This window comes from Halichoerus grypus, chromosome 3, assembly GCF_964656455.1.
Source record: "Halichoerus grypus chromosome 3, mHalGry1.hap1.1, whole genome shotgun sequence".
Taxonomy (NCBI): domain Eukaryota; kingdom Metazoa; phylum Chordata; class Mammalia; order Carnivora; family Phocidae; genus Halichoerus; species Halichoerus grypus.
Genome location: NC_135714.1, coordinates 88825475 through 88848387, shown reverse-complemented (window position 1 = coordinate 88848387; position 22913 = coordinate 88825475). Strand labels below are relative to the sequence as shown.

Sequence of the window (22913 nt, the reverse complement as noted above, 5' to 3'; positions counted from 1 at the left end):
CATTGCCTTATCAATTCCTACCAACACACACAATTATATTGGTCACTTTTCCCACCAATCAAATGATTCCCTTTTTTAACTAATCATTGTCTGTTAGTGATACTAAAATTCTTTGACTTTCTTGGAATAGAAACTTTAGAGTCATTTTCAACTATTGTTAGTCCTTCATTCTTTACATCTCACCACATGCTGCTATTTCCTTTCTCAAAGTGTCTCCTAAGGTTATCTCATTCTCTGCATTCCCAACTTGGTCCACATCCTATTTGTTTCAGGGCTAACACTGCAACAGGCCCTTGACCAACTCTCCTAGCCCTAGTGCCTCCCTGCCCTTTCTAACCCATTCTGCATATCACTCTAAGACTAATTTTCCTAAACTGTCTCTTTTTCGATGGCTCTAATCTGCTCAGAAACCTCAATGACCCCCTTACCTACTCTATCAAGCCTGACCTTCATCTGACTTTCAAAGCTCTATAATCCTGCCTTTCCTGTATAGAATTTTCCATTTCTCTGAAACACAAATTTTCCCCAAGAGTGGGCATATTTACCATATCCATAAAAATCACCCTTTTTTTTGCCTGGTTTATCCCATTCTTCTTCCCTTTCTCTCATCCATCTAAATCCCATCCAACAATGTACTGCTGCCACCTAGATGATTCTTCCTTTTGATCCTTTCAAACATTAGCAATCAGGGCCCCAGTAGCTTAACCTTTAATTGTTCTCAAATCACATAATTTATTTTAGTCCTCCCTCTTACCAGACTGTAAGTTTCTTGGTGACAGAAATATGTCTCATGCTTATTTTATATCCTCCAATATACCTGGCACAGGTCTGGGCATGTAAATATTGAACAAATGGTTACTGATTGATGAGTGAGTACACTTAGTGTATATGTACAATCCATTTCTTTGCTTGAAAGCCAAATTAATTTTAAATATTTGCCATTTTGTACTTGATTGAATTATTTCCTCCATCTTTATGATTTCACTCCTAGTATCTAATGTGATAGATCTACATGTCTATGGGTCCTTTGCTACAACTACCATTTTTAACTAGTAAAGCATCTATTAAATAGTTTTTGCAGAATCTGCCTTCAGCTCAGCCTATTTTTCTTTTCTTTTTTTTTTTCAAAGATTTTATTTATTTGAGAGAGAGCAAGAGATCATGGGGGTAGGGATTGGGGGAGCTAAGGGAGAGGGACAAGCAGATGCCATGCTGAGGCAGAGCCCAATGCAGGGCTCCATCTCACCACCCTGAGATCATGACCTGAGCCGAAATCAAGAGTCAGACGTTCAACCACCTGAGCCACCCAGCCGCCCCTCAGCCTATTTTTCTTTTCATTTCATTTTTTTTCTTCTGGTAAAATACAAAGGGAAGCATACTTACTGCTTGGAGATATGTTGCTTGGTCAGCATGTTCAGTCAACAGCTTGAAATAGTGCTCAATGCAAGTGGATAAGACTTAAGCAGTAGCCTCTAGGCTATTGTCAAGTTCTAGAACCAGATTTCTAAATTGTTCCTTTTTTCCCACAAATTGATAACTGCATGTAGAAGAAAAGAGAAGAAGAGAATAAAAAGTTTTGATATACCTACTGTGTTTTCAAAGCTTTTACTTACAAAATATAGGGACATATTTTTTAACTTAATTTATTAGCAATGTTGTAAATTTCCCTTCAACTTCTTTCAGTGACAGTATAACTCATACTACTACTTTTAAAAGGTGTACATTCTCTTAGTTTCCAAGAAATGCTCTGATATTATAGGCTATGGCCATTTTTGGAAAAATTGTGTCTTTTAAAGTAACCTTTGCTTAAACAGAGCCAGGCATGAAGCAAGCTAAAACCTAAAACCAAAAATCTGTTTTCATCTCCCCTTTGCTATTAACTAGCTGAGTCATTTTCGGGAAATCACTTAGTGTATCTATACTTCATTGATCTTATTTGTAAAGTAAAGATGTTTTGGAATAGATTTTTTCTAAGAGTCCATAAAATATGGATATGGAAAAATGCTTAGGGTCATTTTTTAGGAGTTCCTGAACACTCTTGGCTAATATGCGTAAACGCACTATACTTTTAAAAAAAATTAACACCTAGGTCTTGATATGAAATGGTGTATGTGCTCAGTTTCTTCTTCCACCTCAAGTTCTATATGACAGTAAACCAATCAATATCCATCATAGTCAACTAGTTCATGTTTCTCAACCTAAAGATTTATTGTTTTAATAGGGATGTTAGGGCAACTATGTGTTATGCTCGTAAATAGCTTATAGTTATTTTTTTAAAACGATTTGTTTTCCTGATATAGTATTCTACTGGAACAAGGGCCCCCTAATAAAATTAATTAAGCCATTAGCCTGTGAAGAGGTAGTAGACATTTTTTCTTCTATTCTTAACCAGTGATGGATATTCACCATTTTACCGATTTCATTTTGTTTTAAAGATTTTATTTATTTATTTCAGAGAGAGAGAGGGAGAGCACAAGCAGGGGGAGGGGCAGAAGAAGAGGGAGAGAGAGAGTCTCAAGCAGACTCCCCACTGAGCGTGGAGCCCTGACTCAGGGCTCAATCTCATGACCTGAGCCAAAATCAAGAGTCAGTCGTTCAACCAGCTGAGCTACCCAGGTGCTCCACAGATTTCATTTTATTATCTCCTTCTCTAAAAATAAATCTGCCCCCCAAAATCTAGAATAACTAGGTAAATAGGTGTATATTACAATTATAAAAACATCACATTAGAAATATAAAATTTGACCATTGCCTCTATTGAAAATTGTTATTTACATAAACATCTGCCATAAGCCATTTATTTTGATTTTTAAGTTTCCAAAATTAGCAGTAAAACCTTTCTATTTCCTAACTCAAGTTTTTAAAAACGTTCAATACCATCTAACTTAAACCTATTGTCTAGTGTACATATGGGTGATTTTCAGCTTGCATCATTTGAGAAACGAAAGAAAAATAACTTTTAATTCTAAAGAAATTCACATAAGCATCTCAGGGAATAAATAAATCACAAAACGGCCTGTGAGGCTTCAACCTGTTTATAGTTGCTCCAGTTCATGCCTCCCATTTCACATCGTGCCTCATAGAGAACAAGGTGTCTTTCTCCATCACTACCAAAAATTCTGGTTTTCCCATCATTCCTGGAGTTCAAGAGAGAACACTGCTGAGTTCACATAGGTTTAACTTAGAAATCCAGAGTGAGTCAACATCTTTAGGATGTGTCTGTGTGTCTGCACACGGGTGCTTCAGGACGGTGGTAAAAACTATGTTGTTTAGAAGTTAAGCTTAGTTTGTCATTTGTTCTTTTATTATTAGCTGGATGAAACCTACCCTATGTAACTGTTAGGTCTCACAAAATGTAGTTATTTAACAAGATGACATAAACTCCATCTGTTAGATAGTACAGTTACCATTAATAATATGCCTTTATTAGGCAACTCATTATAAAACATGTTGTTATCCTTACATTTTAAAAAAAGACAAACTAGTTTTGTGTCCAGGTGGAAAATGAATTCAAATATGGTACATTTGTAAAATGTCAGAGAGTTCAAATTGTAAAGTCCCTTCCCTTTCTAAGGTTTTATGATTCTGCTTTGTAGTTAAAAATATAATACATAATTGGAAGGCAGTGATAAAGAAATTATTTCTACTCTATAATATTCTAATAGCCTTTTTTAAAATGACTCACCTACTTATAGGAGCAAAGAAGTAGCTTTCTCATAACCATAAATCTGACTCCTGCTCTAGGTGAATCCCTTAAGAATAAAGTAAGTGGGGCCTTATGTTACACAAATATGATAGTATAAAAATCTGGACCTTGATTTTTTTTTAAATTTTAAAATTAAAAAAAATTTTTCGCCCCCAATTTGTGACCACTTTTCCTTTTGTCTTAGAAGAACTGGTGGTGTTTTTTTTTTTTTCCCTACTGTGTTTTCCATGAAGCTGTAATGACCACGACTGATTTTATCATAGAATACAAACTTTAACCATTTGTACACATGCATAAATATATTGTTTTCTAAGGAATGATGACACCATGTCACTAGAGACCCAAGTGTTTGAAGCAAGATTGGTAATATTAAGATTATTTTTTACAACAACGATAATAAACAACAGCAGCAACCTGAATCAGAAATTGGAATGGAGGAATGGAAAACAAAAGGATGGTTTTAAACCAATATTCACAACTTTATGAGTAACTGGGTAACGTTTTTCTGTGACCAGAGTCGCTGATGGAAAATGTGCTCCCTCTGTGACCACATCAGGGGGTTATGGGCCCTACAGAACTTTTAGCATGAGTGGTGCCTGGGTGGATCAGTTGGTTGAACGACCAACTCCTGATTTCAGCTCAGGTCATGATCTCAGGGTGGTGAGATCGAGACCCACCTGGGGCTCCATGCTGGGTGTGGAGCCTCCTTGAGATTCTCTCTCTCCTTCTCCCTCTCCCTATGCCCTTCCTCACCGACCCGCCCCCCCGCCCCTCTGGTCACACGTCTTCTCTCTCTCTCTCACACACACAACACAAAAAGAACTTTTAGCATGAGACTTAGACTAGAAAACATTAATGCAGAAATGATTCATGGATTAAGGATGAAATGTTGTGGAAATTCATACTTAGTACTTTTCACTAAGAAATTGGATGAATTCCATGTCAACTCCTCTCTTTAGCCATGGCACCCAAAAAAGCTAATTATAATGCAACAAATAAGCTAAAGTCTAAAAAAGAAAAATAATATTGCTTATACATACAATTGGATATTTGTTTTCTCTAATTGAACTGCTCTAGAATGAAACTTTTGTGAATAGCAATTTCTCAGTTCACAGTCATGCCAACAAAGCTCTACGGTACACCATTTTACTACATAAATTTTTTTAATCGGTGAATTAAAATTTTGACATTTTCTTTTTTCTTTACACATAGATTTTTTAAAGAAAAATCTAAAAATAGTTTAAAAAACAATCTTATCAGGTGATGAATGGCATTCTGACCCTGCTACCCCCAAAATCTTTACAACTATACTATATTCATTTAAAGATAGGATAATATGTTTTCAGTATCTTGTCAGTCCCTTATAAGACATCACACTTTCCAGAACATATTCAAAAATTGATTTTTTCAGAAATGTATTATTGTACTTTAGCACACAAAATAGGTAATTCTGTCTTTGTCAATACATTTTCCCAACAGAGGATTACCACCCTAACTGTCACGGTAACTCCCGTTGCATGATTTCTGTGGTCTGTGACTTCGTATTTGGTGTTGATGCATGCCAGTCATAATGGTACTAATGTAACACTTGTTTTTGTCTGATATTTAGTTTTATGCTTCCTTATATTAATAACCTTTTATAACATTTACCCCAATTAAATCATTTGTTTGCTTAGTGAAAAAGACCAAAAAAAAGTTATTGTTACTTTTCTTAAAACCTTTGGCCTTATAATAATATAGCTGTGTTCCTTAGTGTTTGAGAAATCAAATCCCTTGTGTGTGGGGGGAGGCCAGGTGTCTAGAAACACAGGTAATATTAGTAAGCTAACTCATCCCAAGGAGATGAATGTGGGACACAGCAGCAATTTTGCATTATCTTGTAGAATAAACTCAAAAGCATCTTCAGTGTTATTTTACCTAAATGTATTGATATTTTTGCATATAAGTAAGTCATTTTTATAATTCCATAGCTGGTTAAATTTGTCCTCATTGCAAATTAATATTGGGGACGTTGATTATGACAGAAATAAGGGAAGTATATAGTGTACTTATTATTTAAAGCATAAATTGCAATACATATACTTGCTACTTTTTATAACTTTGTCTTTTCTTGATTTAGGGTCCCCCTGGACCACCTGGACCTCAAGGACTACAAGGGCCAAAGGTTATTCTTTATTTTACTTGTTTCCATTTACCATATATGGTATAGAGAATCCCACCTTAAATATATGTATCTTTGAAAAATCATTCTTACAAAATGCTGAAGGAGCTGAGATCACAATATTGCTTAAGGCAGCTAAGAATAGACATTGAGGTCTGGGCTGAAGGAAGCAGGATTGAAAAAAAAAAAGGAAAATTAGAAAAGAAGGGAGAGAAATAAGAATAACATTAAATTTAGAGGGAGGACACTGAGAAAAACAGAATATTAAACAAGGGAAAAACAAATCTTACAGAAATTATAAAGGTAAAAGAACCACTAATGTAGTGTATGAAAAAAGGAAAATATTTCTATAGAGGAGGATTGAAGGAAAATTTACTCTAACACTGAAAAAGATTTTTCCCTTCAATTCATTTGTAATAAAAAGAACAAGAGAAGCTTTAACATGATGTATTCACAGATGATTATTGGAGGAATCATTTTTGAGTCATTTTTTATAACATATCCTATTATATTTATTCAGACGTTCTGCCATTTAAATCTTATCTAATGAAACATAGCACCTATGAATAGCAGAAAACTAGAATTACTTGATTATATTTCAAATTTATTAGTGGTGTTAGCTTTATCCCTCCAAACTTAAACTTAGTTGTTTAACCACATTTGAGCAATTAACACATGGCCAGTGTCTCTAGTTTTTCAGAACTGAGCTATGTTTGTTGAAATATGACTTTAATCATTGGAGTTCTGTTGGAGATTCAAGTAGTTTTGAAATTCATCTTTTGTTGGTGCCTTTTAAGGCAGTTTATTTGCTAAGTCTGTCATACACACACACACACACACACACACACACACACACACCCCAGCTTTTGTACCCTTCTCTTTCAAGATACTTAAAAACAGAAAGCTAGCACATAGAAAGTTCTTTTTCTATTATAAAAAGGAGTATAAAGTAAAATATTGCTGAGGTCCTTACTCATGTAAGATATATTTAGAACATGGAGCCTAATTTCAAACAGATCTCATGTAAAACATAAATGTAAGGTTTGGGGTTTTTTAACTTTCTATTTCTCTATCACATTCTGGTCCCTAAGAAATGTAACACAAAAATGCTCCAGTTATTTGTTCCTGGTAAGCAAGTCAGCCTGGATCCCTACTCTCTAATATCTTGGTGAGCTGGATTAGACAACCAAGAAGGAAATCTGCAGATTCCTTTTTCATCTGTGTAGAGTCAACTAGGATCTAAGTTCCTTGTTCTTCTCCTCACTTGAGTAAGTCTCCAGAACCAAAATTGGCCTCAGTGCTAAACACACCTCAAGAGCTACTAGGACTTTACCCTTCTTTAAAGCCCAAAGGATCTACAGAATTCCAAAGGGTACCCATCCCTTGTCCTAAAGAGACAAAAAGATTACCCTTTTGATAGGCAAGTAAAGGCACTTCTTTGATGAAGAATACATGCTATGGATGTGCATATGGGAAGGCTACTCTCAGTCTTGGGAATCAAGGATGACTTTTGGGCTGAAACTGAGATAGGAGGACGCTGGCCAAATGAATGTCATGACAAGTGGGTTGTGGGAGGGGATCAGTCAGACTCCCTTACCTCGCACCCCTGCCAGCTTCCTACTATGCGACCACTCTGCCCCACCCCACACAAGGCACAATGATCTCATAATTGAGCTCTTGGACTGACTGATACAGTCTTTCAAGCTTTCCATGATCTCTCCTTGGGAAGGTTGGGATAATTGAGGGGCGATGTGCCTATGGCTAAGAATCAGCAAATGCAGCCCGAGTCAAATATAGAACCCATTTGCACCAGGGACTTACAACCTCAGACTGAATGGGAACCTATTCCATCAGTGTTTCTCTTTCCTTATCAAACCAGGATCAGTTGACTTCTTACACATCAAGTAACTCTGTAAACTACATTTGATGAGTGAAAGATAAATTCATAAGTCATGAGTTACGTTTTCTTTTAAACACTCACGGGTCACATTTTGAAGGTAAAAGCTTAGCAAAACAATCATTATTGGACCCAGAGTGCTGACAAGTATTCAGACTGAGTGAAACTAGGTCTTAGCCAGGTGCATCCAACCTCAGCAGACTTGTTTGTGGCAAAATAAACTTTGCTACTACCACAAAGAACCGGAAATCAGGAGTAAGGAAAGGCTTTTCCTTTTTTTCCTTTTTTTCCTTTGTGTTTTTTTTGTTGTTGTTTGGGTTTTTTTTTTTGCATTTGTTTGTCAGGCTTTCTTTAAACATTGGAAAGCTCAAATTTCCTGCTGTGGCTGATAGCTCTTACAGTTTTTACCGGGGAAATGATCTAACAATTTCAATATAATGGGATCTACAAAAGTGATGCATTGATCTAAAATAATATCTTACCTTTCAAAGAATTTGTTTGTTCAGCACCTTTCCATATGAAAAGTGACTGGGCATTTGTTGTTTGAATAAATATCTAGCACATTGTTTACATTTGTTTTTAATGGGACATCTTCAGTTAAGAAAAAATAAATAGATAGACTTTGGGTTTGTCGAGATTTCTAATAAATCATATGAATAGTAAACTTTAATTCATACCTAGCATGGTATAGGTAATTGAATCGATCCAAAAGTAATTTTCTGTGGATTAAGATATTATCTGATTGATTCTATCAGAGAAAGACATGTATCATATGACCTCACTAATATGAGGAATTCTTAATCTCAGGAAACAAACTGAGGGTTGCTGGAGTGGGGGGTGGGGTGGGAGGGATGGGGTGGCTGGGTGATAGACATTGGGGAGGGTATGTGCTATGGTGAGTGCTGTGAATTGTGCAAGACTGTTGAATCACAGATCTGTACCTCTGAAACAAATAATGCAATATATGTTAAGAAAAAAAAAAAAAGAAGATAGCAGGAGGGGAAGAATGAAGGGGGGGAAATCGGAGGGGGAGACGAACCATGAGAGACGATGGACTCTGAAAAACAAACTGAGGGTTCTAGAGGGGAGGGGGGTGGGGGAATGGGTCAGCCTGGTGATGGGTATTAAAGAGGGCACGTTCTGCATGGAGCACTGGGTGTTATGCACAAACAATGAATCATGGAACACTACATCAAAAACTAATGATGTGATGTATGGTGATTAACATAACAATAAAAAATTTTTAAAAAAAGATATTATCTGATTGATTCTATGTGGAAATACACATTCACAATCATGAACCTCTATCCATTGTTCAAATGGTATCAGTTAAAATATTGTAAACTTATGGGGCTTTGCATTCTGTTCTTAGGTCAACTGTCATGTTTTTGCTTTTTTCTCAAGTTGGAAAATGAAGAGAAATCATACAGATTTTTTAAGGAGAAAAAAATTAACTAAGGCATATAGGTTGTTTTTATAGAATATGGTCAGCCACCAAATAATCTCTATCAGTTTTTCTTTCACCATTTTTTCCTTTAGCCTACATCTCACTTGGGGCAAAAAATAAAAACATTGGATCTTAGCTACTTATAAGTATTGTTATATATAATCTTCAAGAAAATGTTATTTCACTTAGTTTTGATATGTGTATGATGTAACGAACTGTTCCTGGGTTATGATGCATTTGCTGAAAGTCAAATTGTACTGTCACCAGCTAACATGACTTTTATTTACCAATGATAAATGAGGGCAAGCCATCACTTTTTATATTAACAGGGAGAACCAGGATCTCCAGGAATCCCAGGAGTTGATGGAGAGCAGGTAATTTTCAAAGATATATACTACCATTTAAAGCATCATAATTGATCACCACTTTTATTATAGATTTGGAGCCAAAAAGACATGAGTGTTGAGATATGATATCCTCTCTCTTTTTTTACCATCTGTTGTAGAGATTACATTAACTCTAAAAAGCAATTGGTTTTAAATTAGACATTAATTTTCTTTGCAGAAACATATAAGCGATAATGACATTTTAGTTTTGTCTTAATGCTCCTTATCAATCTACCAGTGACACTTCAGTAAATTTTTATTAGACTTATAAGATCATTACCAATTTAGTAAGAATAGGCTAATTTTTGTCAGTGAATACAAATCATTTAAGATTAAAATCAGTCAATCAAAGTTTCCACAAAATTAGATATTGCTTACATACGTTATTTTGACAATATTTTTTCCCAAATAAAGATTACACCTAAATTTCAAGATCATTGGAAAAAAACAGAAACAAGTTGGGTATTTGTACCTTCACAGAATATGGCAGTATCTCCAAAGGTTTCCCTTAAAACAGAGGTTGGCCAACTTTTTCTATAAAGGACCAGATAGTAAATGTTTTAGGCTTTGCAGGTCACATAGGGTCTTTGTCACGTTTGTTTTTTATCTGAACACCCCTTAAAATTTTTTTCAAAGATTCAGGCTGTGCAAAAATAATCCCTGGGCTGGATTTGGCCTAGAAGTTGTGGTTTACCTCTGCCCAAAAAGAATCTGACTAGGAGAATGTGGACACTATGGGGAATTCAGAGTCAAATCACAATGGTTAGCTTCAAGATATTTGATGTTTTCTGGGCTTCCATTATTTACCCAAGAAATGGCTAAAATCAGGAAGATCAGGGGCACCTGGGTGGCTCAGTCGTTAAGCGTCTGCCTTCGGCTCGGGTCATGATCCCAGGGTCCTGGATCGAGCCCCGCATCGGGCTCCCTGCTCAGCGGGAAGCCTGCTTCTCCCTCTCCCACTCGCCCTGCCTGTGTTCCTTCTCTCACTGTGTCTCTCTCTGTTAAATAAATAAATAAAATCATAAAAAAAAAGATCATAAGAAATCAAAAGGATTCTTGATATAGTTGGCAAAATATGCTCCCCAGGAGACAGTATTAGATAAGAAATTAAGTTTAAGACTGATGATGTACTGTATGGTGATTAACATAACATAATAAAATTTAAAAAAAGAAATTAAGTTTAAGAGTTATTTTAGTAGCAGAGTTGAATGTTGAAATCCTATAATGTCACATTAAATAAATGTGATAATTAAAAAATTAAGAGACTTTAGATGATTTGCTATTATTAATCAGAAATCACATTAGAATTTAAAAATCTGGTTGTATTAGGGCACCTGGGTGGCACAGTTGGTTAAATGTCCAACTCTTGGTTTCAGCTCAGGTCATAATCTAAGGGTCCTAAGATAGAGCCCTGCATTGGGCTCTACACTCAGCTTGGGAGTCTGCTTGGGATTCTCTCTCCCTCCCCCGGTACCTCTCCCACTCATGCTCTCTCTCTCTTTCTCTCTCTCTCTCTCAAAGAGAATACAAAGAAAAGCTAGTTGTATTCCTTTCCCAATGTTAGTCATTGAAAATAATTAATTTGACATGCAGAGTAACATACTACATGGTCCCTACATATACAATAGCTGGATTTTTTTTTCTATAAGCTTCACAAGGTCTTCTTCTGCTATTAAGTCTAATAGCAGAGGTTGGCTACCCTGCTGCTCTCCATCACTAGATTCCTAAAACCAACCAGGAGCTGGTTAACCAGTAAGATCCGTCTGCCCATTCAGACACCTACCCACCCACCCACCTAGCGAGTGATTCTGAACTAAGTGCTATAGGTAAAAGTAAAGAAAAGACGTGTTCCTGTCCTTAAGTAGTTTGTAGTATGGAAAAGATGAACAGGTTTGTGCAGCCAGGGGCCCCTGACTATCAATACTATGATCATCCCTGCTCAAGAATGGGCCATCTGGTCGTAGGAGAGTGAAGCCCCTTGGATGAAAATGCCTAACAATATAAATTAACTTCAGTATTATTATTATTACAAAATTCAGATTTGCTAGCACTCAAAAAATACATCTATTTTCTCACTGTAAACGAATTAAAATAACCTCATGGATCACCTCACAGGGATGTCGTGAGAATAAAATAACACTGTGGAAAAGTTGAAGTGTTTCTAAACTTAATTGAGCACTGGTGCCTAATGACTAGGCACCTAGTGATTGGTGCATACATTATTTACCTTTCTCTATATTGAACCATTGAAACTGATGGTGACTGGAACGTCTGCCTGCTTTTAAGAGGGGTAAGGAAGTATGGATAGAGATGGGAGAAATTTATTGGAACCTTTGTTATTATAACATTAGTCCTGGTTCAAAATGTATATTGTCCTGCTGAGAATTTAATCCCTTAAATTGTTTTCAGGACCAGTGGTATCGAATTAGCTTCCAGGTAAAAATATAGAATCAGGAGAAATTATGTTAACACCTAAATTCATGATTTTCATACTTAAATGACCTAAGTAGTAGAACTTAACCCCTCTCATTACATGAGGAAATAGTATTGATTCAATGTGGAAGGTTGCTATAAGAAATAACTCTACCTAATAGTAAAAATCAGAATCATCTCAGCATAGGACCACCCACTGACAAAATTGATCTGGAATTCTGTTTTCCCTAGGATGTTACTATCAAGGGTCAGTATGATTCTTACATGCAAACCATATCATTTGTAGGGACTTAAAGGCTCAAAGGGAGACATGGGGGACCCAGGTATGCCAGGTGAAAAAGGAGGAATTGGACTTCCTGGATTACCGGTATGTTTATACTTTTTAGGTTGTGTTCATATTAAGATAAATTAAATAATCAAAAAAGAGTTGTATGACTAGCTGCAGTCTCATCTAGTGGTTAATATTACATAAAAATGTAATATTTTTATTTTTAAATATTTGAGGTATTGTTGGTAAATTACTCCAACTGGGCCACTAAAACAAGTTTTAAAGCATCTAACCAAATGAATTATAAAATAAACCTTCATGTTTTCCTGAATTATTTTCATCAGAAGATAGTAAAATAAATATAGTTGATCACTTTAATTTGGTATGCATAGAATGGTGGTAGCTGGTCATTTTTAAATAAACTATAATAATAAAAAAATTAACAAACTAAAAAATATAAAACAATTTAAAAACAAGTTACTCTTGAAAAGTGTTCTCTTTGTGTGAATGGAATGGTGTTTTTATGGTTTTACCCCATAATTTCTACTGAGAATTTGGAAGGAAAAATAGAAAAAAATGTAGAAAACTGCACTGCCCTAGATCTATTTTAAAGCAAGGAAGTGTATAAATAAATGTCAATGAAAACTAAGTTAAAAGACTGACTTTTGCTATTTAAAGTGAGCACCATCATAAGAAATATAACATTTATAATCTGATATATTTAACAATGTATAAGTTTAACCAATCAAGCCTACCCTAGTTTTTATTTACTTTATATTTTATTTCACATATCACCCACAATCCTAGAGATTTGGAGAAGCTTGCTGTTTGAGATTAAAATGCAAGGGGATAAATCCTTCTTTTATATATCATGTGTATAATGTTATAAAAATTTCAAAAGAATGATGGGTCTTACACTTTGGGAACAACTTTACCATCTCAACTCTTACTGGTTATTTGTAGGGTGCCAATGGAATGAAAGGAGAAAAAGGAGACTCCGGATTGCCAGGTCCTCAGGGTCCTTCTGTAAGTCCATGGCAGCTGAACTCCCATGGTTCCTAAAGAACTCTGAAACAGACCTTTTATTTACCCAGTTCGACCTGTGCCAGATGGCTTATCAACAGTAGAAAGACCGTGAACCTCTTAGTTTGTCAAACTGTAGAGAATATGTCTGTCGGCCTTGTACAATGAGAGACAAATTGTCTCAGAGGTCTGAGTTAAAAGCAGTTTTTTAGGGGACTCTTTAATCGTAAGGAGAAAATCAATGGTTTTCCCATAATGCTTTTGGGTAGAGCTTTGTGAATACAGAACATACTTTTTTTTTCCTCCAGAGCCCTGTTGCTACTCAGTGAAATAATTTGAGAGTTTAATAGTGGTTGTGGCATTATAGCATTTCTTGGTAATCAGTTGCTCTCTTTTCTTTTAATGTACTTTAAATTTATTCTGGTTTTTGTAAAACAACTGTATTTTTTAAGTGGTTTTTTTTTTTATTCTCATGAAGGAATTTCTAAAGGTAAAGAATCAAATGCATCACTTCTTCTAGTATTCTTCCACTGCAGCTATTAATGGCCTTAGCAGAACGCCAGCATAAGATTCAAGCCAAACTGCCTTATCTAAATCAAGTAACCAAATCCTTGTTTATGTTTTGGACATACAGATCATAGGCCCACCAGGCCCACCAGGCCCCCATGGCCCACCAGGCCCCATGGTAAGCCTTTCTTCTCTACAAAACGTAATCATTTATTTACAAGCATGCTACTAGAAAAAAACAAGAACACAATCCCTCAAAACAGCCAGTTTGTATTTTGTGCTACTCTCTGGAAAGGACAGAAAATACAAGGTGCTTTGATATATACTGACTTTATTATAGTGTTGTCTTTCACTCCCCCTAACACATCTCTTGAAAAGAGATAGAGTAGTTTTGTGATAGGAGACTTGAAGGTAGATTTAACAAGCTTTACTCCAACCTACAGTATGAACATCAAAAAATCATCTTAACCAACCACTGTTTAGGCCATTAGTAGCATAACAAGATTAATAATTGTAGCCATTAATGAATGTGTCTAACCAATTTTGGTTGAAATCCTTTAATGAGATGTTTGATAGGAACACTTATAAAATAATATGGTAAAAATTGAAGCTCACTTCCACAGATGACATATCTTGTTGCTTCTTTTTCTTTTCATCTTTATGGTACTCTGGTGGATCCAGTGTTTACTACAAGTATACCTCAGTGACCAATAGAGTCAATGGCCATGCCCTAATAGAACTCATGTCAGGTGCTGAAGGCAGCCATTAAACCGGTGTAATTCTTAAAATGTCCACCCAATGGCACTAGTGTTAAAGCTAGAACGTAGAAGGCGGAGTGCTTCAAATGCCTTTGACTGGGGCAGGACTCAGACAAGTTAGGTAGCCTCTAAGGTCACATTCATCTCTAAGGTGTCTCAGTAAACCCCATGTCTTCAATCATACAGATTAAATAAACCATGGGTCACTCTTTCCTCCTATTGTGCTCTAAGAAAGAGTGTCACTGAAATGATCTAAGCCACAAAGCATAGCCGTAGACCCAATCATCTATTTCTTACTAACTGCCATTTCTATTTCATACCACAAAACAGTTACAATTAAACTTATTTTCTTAAAACTAAACAATTCATTAAGAATTAAATAAATGGCATACTTTGGGCTTTTTTTTATACTCCCTCCACTTTAAGTTAGAAAATTAAATTTTAAAATGCTATATCCTGTTCATATAAAATTAATTAGTTTAAAGGGATGTTACACCATTACTGAAATAAGACTACTTGATAAAGTAACAGCCATTTCCTGAAAATGCTTATCCACCACTTACCTAAAGGGAAAATATTATTCCAATATAGACATATGTAACAACTATCTGTATATTGTTTGATAAAAAACTTTTTCATACTGTTGTATGATTTCGCTGTTGGGTATTTAAATACTCCTCTCTCCAAAGAGTTCATTTAAATCACTTGAAAAGTTTAAAGCAACCCATAATAATCTTAAGCTAATCTAGGTTGGAAATTAGTCTCTATCTATAATTAGATTTTCCACAAAATACAGGGGAAAAACCCTGATTCATGTATGCATTATAACTTCTTTCCACTGGTAAACAACTATTACGAGAGCCTTGAAGAATTCATCTTTGTAAGAACAAATGCATTCTAACTAATAATGCTTAGTGCTCCTGTATTAAAATACTTTCCTTAGTCTTAAATTAAATTAATTTAATTAATTAAATTGCAAAAGGGCTCCAAACTTGACTGTCATCTCCTCATTTCCTTCTTCCTTTAGATTCCTCTTGGGTCTAGAGGACTCAATAATGTAAAAGGTCTCCTCTTCACCCATACTTAAAGTTTGGAACTTTTCTTTGGCAAATTTCTGTATTTTAAGACCTACCTCTATTCCATATAAACTCATAACATGTTTCACATTTTCCACCTAGATTTTATAAAAATGTGGATTTGAGGGGCGCCTGGGTGGCTCAGTCGTTAAGCGTCTGCCATAAAATCTTAAAAAAAAAAAAATGTGGATTTGAGAAATAGGGGTAGTGTAGTCACAGTACTTTAAAAAAATTTTTTTCTTCCACATAACCCTGGCAGATTTCTCCCTCCCTCTCACAGGTATTTAGCAGAAAGAATTGCTGTTAGTGAATTTCCAATTACAGAACAATCCAAGAGCTAGAAGGAACTTTCACTAGGTGATAGCATCCACTGGCTTGCTCCTAACTATAGCTCAAACAGGAGGATTCTTGTTATACATCTCTTTGGTTATGCTATACAATAATCACTTCTGCTAGGAAATAGTGAATCAATTCTTAATTAAAATCTGTGTTTTTCATTTTCAGGGACCCCATGGACTTCCTGGACCAAAGGTAATCCAAAAAAAATCCCTTGATTATTTGATTTCTGTTTCCTTGTTAATCATGGAGAAGCATGACAGAAGCATGTCTGTCCTGTCTTATTTATCTGTCAAGTAATGTTGATAATCTTTAAGCCTTTAAGTATCCAGATGTTTAAATCTCACAACACAGAATGACTTACAACAAATTTAAGTGATATCACCTGGAGATGAATTATTCCGCATTTTGCCTTTTTCCATGACACTATGTAAGTTTCTTAAGTTACTAATCATAATATACTCAAAATCAACAATTTAAAAGTGAATCTGATGAGATTCTCAGACTAGTCCAGATGCTCTTTCTTATTATGTATCGTTAGTTGCAGATTCAGATGTTACTGATACTCCTTGTTTGTCATATAACAGTACTGCATCTAAATGCTTTGACTATCCAACATCTTAATTTTGTACTCCCCCAGAGATCACTGGTCTAGAATGGGGTGGGGTGGATCAGGTGTGCTCTAGTGAAGAGAAGATTACATCACTTACATGTATTTTATACTCTGGATTAACAAGAAAACAATAGAGAATACCCCTCCTTGTCAGAATTAGTGCAGTTTATGTTGTAAAGATGGTTTGCATCTGTTCTCTGCTTTTGTGTAGACCAAGAGGACATTTTGGAAGATTAAAATGAGCCCTGAAAGAAAGGTTCCTTCTTCTAGAGAGCGTATGTAATGAGTACCTATGTTCTAATCTGAGCTTTGACACTGATAGGCTGTGTCACCTTGGGCAGACTATTTACCTGCTCTGATCCTTTGCTTACTCAACTAGGCAACTTACCTCCTAGTGTTGTGATAATTTAATGAGGTATATTTATAAGATACTTAAGCAAAATATCTGGTGCAGTTGTCGATAAACACCCAATAAATGTCAGTTGTTAGCATCTTGTGATTTTATGCTTTGTTCTGAATTTAAGAATTCAAGGGGAAAAATGCATGAGAGAAGCTTCAAGCACTCTTGAAAGCTCCTCAGGAGAGAGTGGGTGCATTTAAATGGTGAGAGGTAGGGGAACACATAAATGCAAGAGCTAGAAATGAGAAAGCGTAGGCTTCCCCTGGCCCACCCAACTTTAGGAGTGTAGAAGTATTGGTCTGACCCCAGAAAACTAAGTTTCATTTTTGGGGTCAGGCAGGTGACTCACTCAAGAATGGGAAGAGTTCATGCCTCTTCATAGAACACCCTATCTTCTAGTAAGGGCAGTGTGTGACAATGTCTCAGAAGTATGGATTATAGTTTGGGGTAAGGGCATTGTTTTCTGGCGGTCAGAAGAGAGAGCCCGTCTATCAGCTTTGTGGTCTTGGTAGTTATCTAAACCTCTCTGGGTCTCTTTTCCCCACTCTGGACTAAATCAGTAGTTCCTACTCTAGGCTTCTCCTTGGATTTCAAGGCACCACTTAAATCATAGATTTCAGAAAATCATAAAGTTGAAAAGACCTTATGGATTACCTGTGCTCATTCCTTGATTTTACAGATGATAAACTATAGGCCTATGAAATTTAGATTATTTTCCCTGAGTTACACTGCTAATTAAATGACTGATCTGGGACTGGAACTTAGGTCCAGAGTTAGAATTTGGTCTTTCTGCCACTACATTTGATTGTTTATAAATTCACCTTCTCAGTTAATGCCCACTTGTGTCAATGTATGATTCCTCACCACAGAATTTCATGACCTACCAAGACAGCCCTGCCTATTCATCATCACAAGACCTCTAGTGGAAAGTCCACACACAGGCAAAGCCATCAATCTCAAGTTGAGACCAGTTAACTAAAGCTGACTCTTGAGCCTTGGCCTTAACCTCACATTGACTTTAGCTCTGGGACATTCCCCGGATCACACTTCACCCACCACAGCACATTTGGACTTCCTATAGTGGCAGCACAGCAAACATCCTGCCTTCAGAATCCCCAGAACCCACTAGGTCATGCCAATGTGTTCATTACTTTGTGACCCCTTTGGAAGTTCAACGCTAAGTGGGGCCCTGGACTCTGTGTTTAACAAACATCACACTGACTTCCCTCAGTCAGACAAATGGGGAAAATACTGCCAAGGTTAGTAATTCCTCCTGCCACAGAAGCACACTCCCTCCCCGCTCCCACTCCTACCCAGCGAGACTCTATAGGGTATTTGAGACTGCGTCTTCCTTTCACAAATCTTTCCAGACTTTTGTGATGAAATTAATGCCTTTACTTAAAAGTTGAAAAGTGGACAGGTCAGAACTCTTACTCTTAACATGTTGCTTCTGATAGAAAATAGTTGTACTGTATTCTTAGGTTTTTAAATAACAGAGTCAAGAGAATTTCTCACTTACCTTGACTTTTGTAATGTCACCTGAGGTTAAATTCCATCCTTCTTTATTTTAACATTGGATAGAAATACAGTTAGTAAAATTACATTTAAGCACTGTGGTCTTCATATTCTCTTCTGGGGTTAGCTATTTGTTGTCTATTCTGTGGATTAATCCATGTAGGGATCTGACTTGGCAATGTCAGTGAATGAGGACTCACTAAATGGCACTACTTCAAACATCAGCTGCTACATTTCTAGCTCATTCCCCAGGGCAAAATGCTTAAAGGCTTAAAATATCTGTATATAACACTGTCCTGCATATTCCAGTTTTTCATTCCAGCAGAGTGGGTTTTTCCTACTGAACCTCCTTCAGCATCCTCCACTCTGTCTTTGATTTGCTTGGTGAGAACAAGGTCGCATAACACCAGTTTCTCTGATATAGAACTGAAAACTGTGGAACTCAGTCATATGCATTTCAGTTGTAAAGAGTACACTTGCTCAGGAGTTTTGCTTCCTAGAATATTATTTGTCAATTTCAGTTTATTAATTTTTTTTAAATGTCTGAAATGAATTTTGAATGGATGCAAGACAAGTCTAGCCTGACTCTGCTGTTACCTAGAACTGGAATCTGCAACCATTTCAGAGACTGGCTCTCTTCTTTCGCAGTTGAAACACCCATGATAGCAACCAAAATTGGCATTTGCTTTTGCATTTAGGGTGAACCAGGGTTAAATGGTGTTAAAGGATTGAAGGGTGAACCAGGTCAAAAGGGTGACAGAGGACCCCTTGGTCTTCCAGTAAGTAAAGAAAACTTTCCATTTCAGTGCAAATCTCAGACTTTTCTTTCTACCCTAAGTAACAACTCTGGTTTACTCGGTGACTATCTTACATGTGAGATTTCTGTGACTGGAAAACATATTCTATTAGAGCAGAGCTCAGCCCAGTTTTGTTTGATGCCTGCTCTTGTGTAAGAGGAAGACCGCATGACAAGCGATGCTATAAGTGTTCTGTCATTCAATTACATACATGCCAACCTTCCTCTTTAAACACAGATGATTCTTCTCCCATCACCCTGCCCTTAAAAAAAAGCATTGTGCTGATTATGTCATAATTTCTCCCAAATGTTTTAATAATTTAGTGCAGTTCAGAATCCTCCCTCAGTTTTTTTTCTCTTTTGATACCAAAAATTGTAGCCCTCTGTTGGGTGGCAGGTATGCAATTGGCCATTGCTGTTGGCGTGAGGTCAGTGCTGTGGCTCCTTACATTAATCAATCCTATCATGGTCTAAATGTTTTGTGTTGTTTGTTTTGAAAATGCCCTCTTACCTGGTTCTTTTGGCAACAGTGGACAGGATGGAAGAAGTATTTTGCAGTAGTTTCGAGATTTTTTTTGAGATTTTTTTATTTTTTATTTTTTGAGATTTTTATTTTTAGTGAAAAGGGAATTTTCATCTTGTATGCACTTTATGCTGGTCTTCTTCCTATAACTAAAAAGAGATTTTTAAAAATGATTGTTAAATATGAGGTTTTAGTTTCAAGATTTTAGCATGCTGACTATTCAGTGAATGCAGATAAAAGTCAGTAAAGAACATTATAAATTACGTTATTAAAATAAGACATAAAATTGGTAGAAAATAGTTTATACACATATTTTAACATATTAAAAAATGTTGGTACTTTAAGTTCTAAAGTATTCTACTCAATAGTCAGTGCCTTAGATCAGGCACATAGTAGATGCTCAATATGTACTCGTTTATGAGTGAATGATATAAACCTTGTATTAGAGTATAGGTTAAATCACACCAGTTAGACCATGGACTAGAGGCACAATACCTCTATAATATATGTGAGTCATTAATTCACATTCCAAACAAATATAATGTTATACTATCAGTACAAAATTTTACCATCTCCCTATTTGTTTTTAAATGTTATAACAATGGTGACTCTGAACAAAGTATCAAAAGGCAAAAGGAAGTTTGGGTTTCTGTTTTATTAAACCCTCAATCTGATTTCATTAAAGGTTGCCCTAATTTCATAGTTAGAGCTAGTGATAATTTCTATGCAATATTTAGTCAAGGCTCTACATATGTTAGCATTAAGCACCACACAGATTTTTAAAAATTTTAATCATTGCTAACTAAAGATGCATTTTGCAATTACAGTCTGACTCATAATAGAACTATACAGAAGAAATTGTAAAATAAAAAACTAAAAACATCCTAGTATATATAGTATAACATTATTGGTAGAGTTTGCAGCTGGAATAGATTTTTTCTTCCATTTTTTATTATTAACTATATCTGAAGCATAAAATGGGAGCATAGTTCTTCAACCTTGCCAAGAGAATTTATAGGGCTAGTGTATCGTCTTTCTTAAATACTCCTTGATTTAATCAATATTTTTAAAGGACTATAAATCAGTATTTGAGTTTTGAGATACAAAAGACATATTCAAAGAAGTAATTGTGCTTATTCTTGAAACAAGCATTGAAAATGTCATATTTTAATCATACACTATGCATAGCTTGGAGTTCAAGGTAAAAAAAAAAAAAAAAAAAGGCATGCATTGCCTGAGAATAACATTATATTTTTAAAGCATCTCCCCTTCAGACTTTGATGCAATGATTGTTTGAAGTGAATTGAGGAACAATTTTGTTTGTGACAGTTATTTATTGTTTGGACTCATGAAATTTTTTTCCTGCTTTTTCCTGTTCCTAGAAGTCCCTCTAGTGGTAACTAATGTGAACACAGTAAGAAAACCCGGAAAACAATGAGAATTGTTCATGTAAAATCCACAGTCATTTTGGCATGGTGAAATTCTGCAGTTGTTATTCATAAGTGCTGTTTTAACAAGAAAAACTAGAGCCTTTTTCTTCTCCTCTGAAATGCTAACTTTGATTGATTATTATAATGAGCCCTTTCTTAAAATATCAGCCATTATGTTTTTTTCAAAACCTAAAGAAGTTTATTGTCAACAGTACACTCTTTAGAAAATGTGTATCATATGGAAATTAGCAGTCTGTGAATGTTACCAGTAACTACTTTAAAGCCCGCTTTATAAACCTCATTATCTTGATTTCTAAACAAGAATTTGTCGAATGGAAATGTCATTAAAATGCCATCATCTGTGGGGTGTTTATTGTCACGTGTTTTGTTTCTTTTTTTTAAACTAACAATTTGTAGCGATGTGATATCCATCCCAGAACCCCGTGACTGTGTATGATGTTGTTTGAAGCGTTACATTTGTTCATCAGTACCTCATACTAATCTCTGTTCTTGTCCTTCGTGTCATACCCACCAACCCTGCTACCAACCAAATACACAGGGAGCATCTGGCTTAGACGGAAAGCCAGGATCCCGGGTGAGTCAGTACCTCATCTTGCTCCAACATGTTTTGTGGCTATGAATTTGTGCTTCGGGACAGACTCTTTTGCCCCATGTACTCCCATCACGTGATGAGGGGGACATAAGACTGGAGTGAAAGGAGAAGGTGTACAAAGATGTGGTACAAAAGGGAAAGGTGGGCAGAACAGAGGCTGCAGCTCTGATTGACTCACAACCTAAACTGCAGGACATCCTTCGGAAGCCCCAGTTCCGGGCTGGAAAACTTGCTAGGTGGCAGGAATGACCAGTCTGATTAGCCTCACTGTCTTAGAATCCCAGACAAATTTTTCCAGAACTAATGGACATTTCCTATAGTTCTATGAGCAAGCTCCTCTGAAGGGATCAAAATAATGTGAATTTATTTGAATTTGCTCTTCCTTTTATGTTTCTGTTCGTATTAAAAAGGTAAGTTCTACCTTGACACTAACTTTCAGATCTCTGTTCATCGAAAGACCTGTCTGTCTTCTGTCATTTTGTCTCTTTTCTTTGGTTCTTAACAGCTCCATCTCTTAAATATCAGCCACAGATAATCAGTATTTAGAAGTCTTCTGAAGATGAACTTGGGAGTTCAGGCAGTAAGAAAAAGATCAGATAAGAGGATGAGAATTCACCAACATCAGAATGGGTTGAAGCCCTAAATGATTTCATATCACAAAGCTCTGATAGAAGAAAAAAAGAAGACTAGAACATAAATAGGAATACTATGTTAAAAACCTGTGCTGGAATAGTTCCTATGTTTGCAAATATTAGAACAAATTCTTTGCAAATAAGCGCAGTCTTCCTGAAAATGAGCAAATTACTTGAAGTCCTTGCTACATGTCTAAGAATCAAAAAGAAATTCCAAGCTCTTCAATTCTAAAAACCTGCTTCAGGCAGTCGTTGTTTTCACTGGACCTAGTGTTCCCACGTCCATTCAGTCTGAGACAGAAATCCTAATCCTGCACCAGGAGGCCAGGGGGCAATTACACCATTAAATCAGCCGGCTGCCGGGTTTGTGTCTTGTAAGCAGCAGCAGAGCCT

General features: G+C 36.1%; 1 protein-coding gene across 1 annotated transcript in view; it reads left to right on the top strand.

Moving 5' to 3' along the window:
* Positions 1-22913, top strand: part of COL25A1 (collagen type XXV alpha 1 chain) — a 465144-nt gene that overhangs the window by 418312 nt on the left and 23919 nt on the right. The window contains exons 24-32 of the mRNA XM_078069067.1: positions 5186-5209; positions 5826-5870; positions 9541-9585; positions 12317-12397; positions 13262-13324; positions 13956-14006; positions 16167-16193; positions 19225-19305; positions 21835-21870. Coding sequence (XP_077925193.1) covers positions 5186-5209; positions 5826-5870; positions 9541-9585; positions 12317-12397; positions 13262-13324; positions 13956-14006; positions 16167-16193; positions 19225-19305; positions 21835-21870 — 453 coding nt within the window. The remainder of the gene's footprint in view (positions 1-5185; positions 5210-5825; positions 5871-9540; positions 9586-12316; positions 12398-13261; positions 13325-13955; positions 14007-16166; positions 16194-19224; positions 19306-21834; positions 21871-22913) is intronic.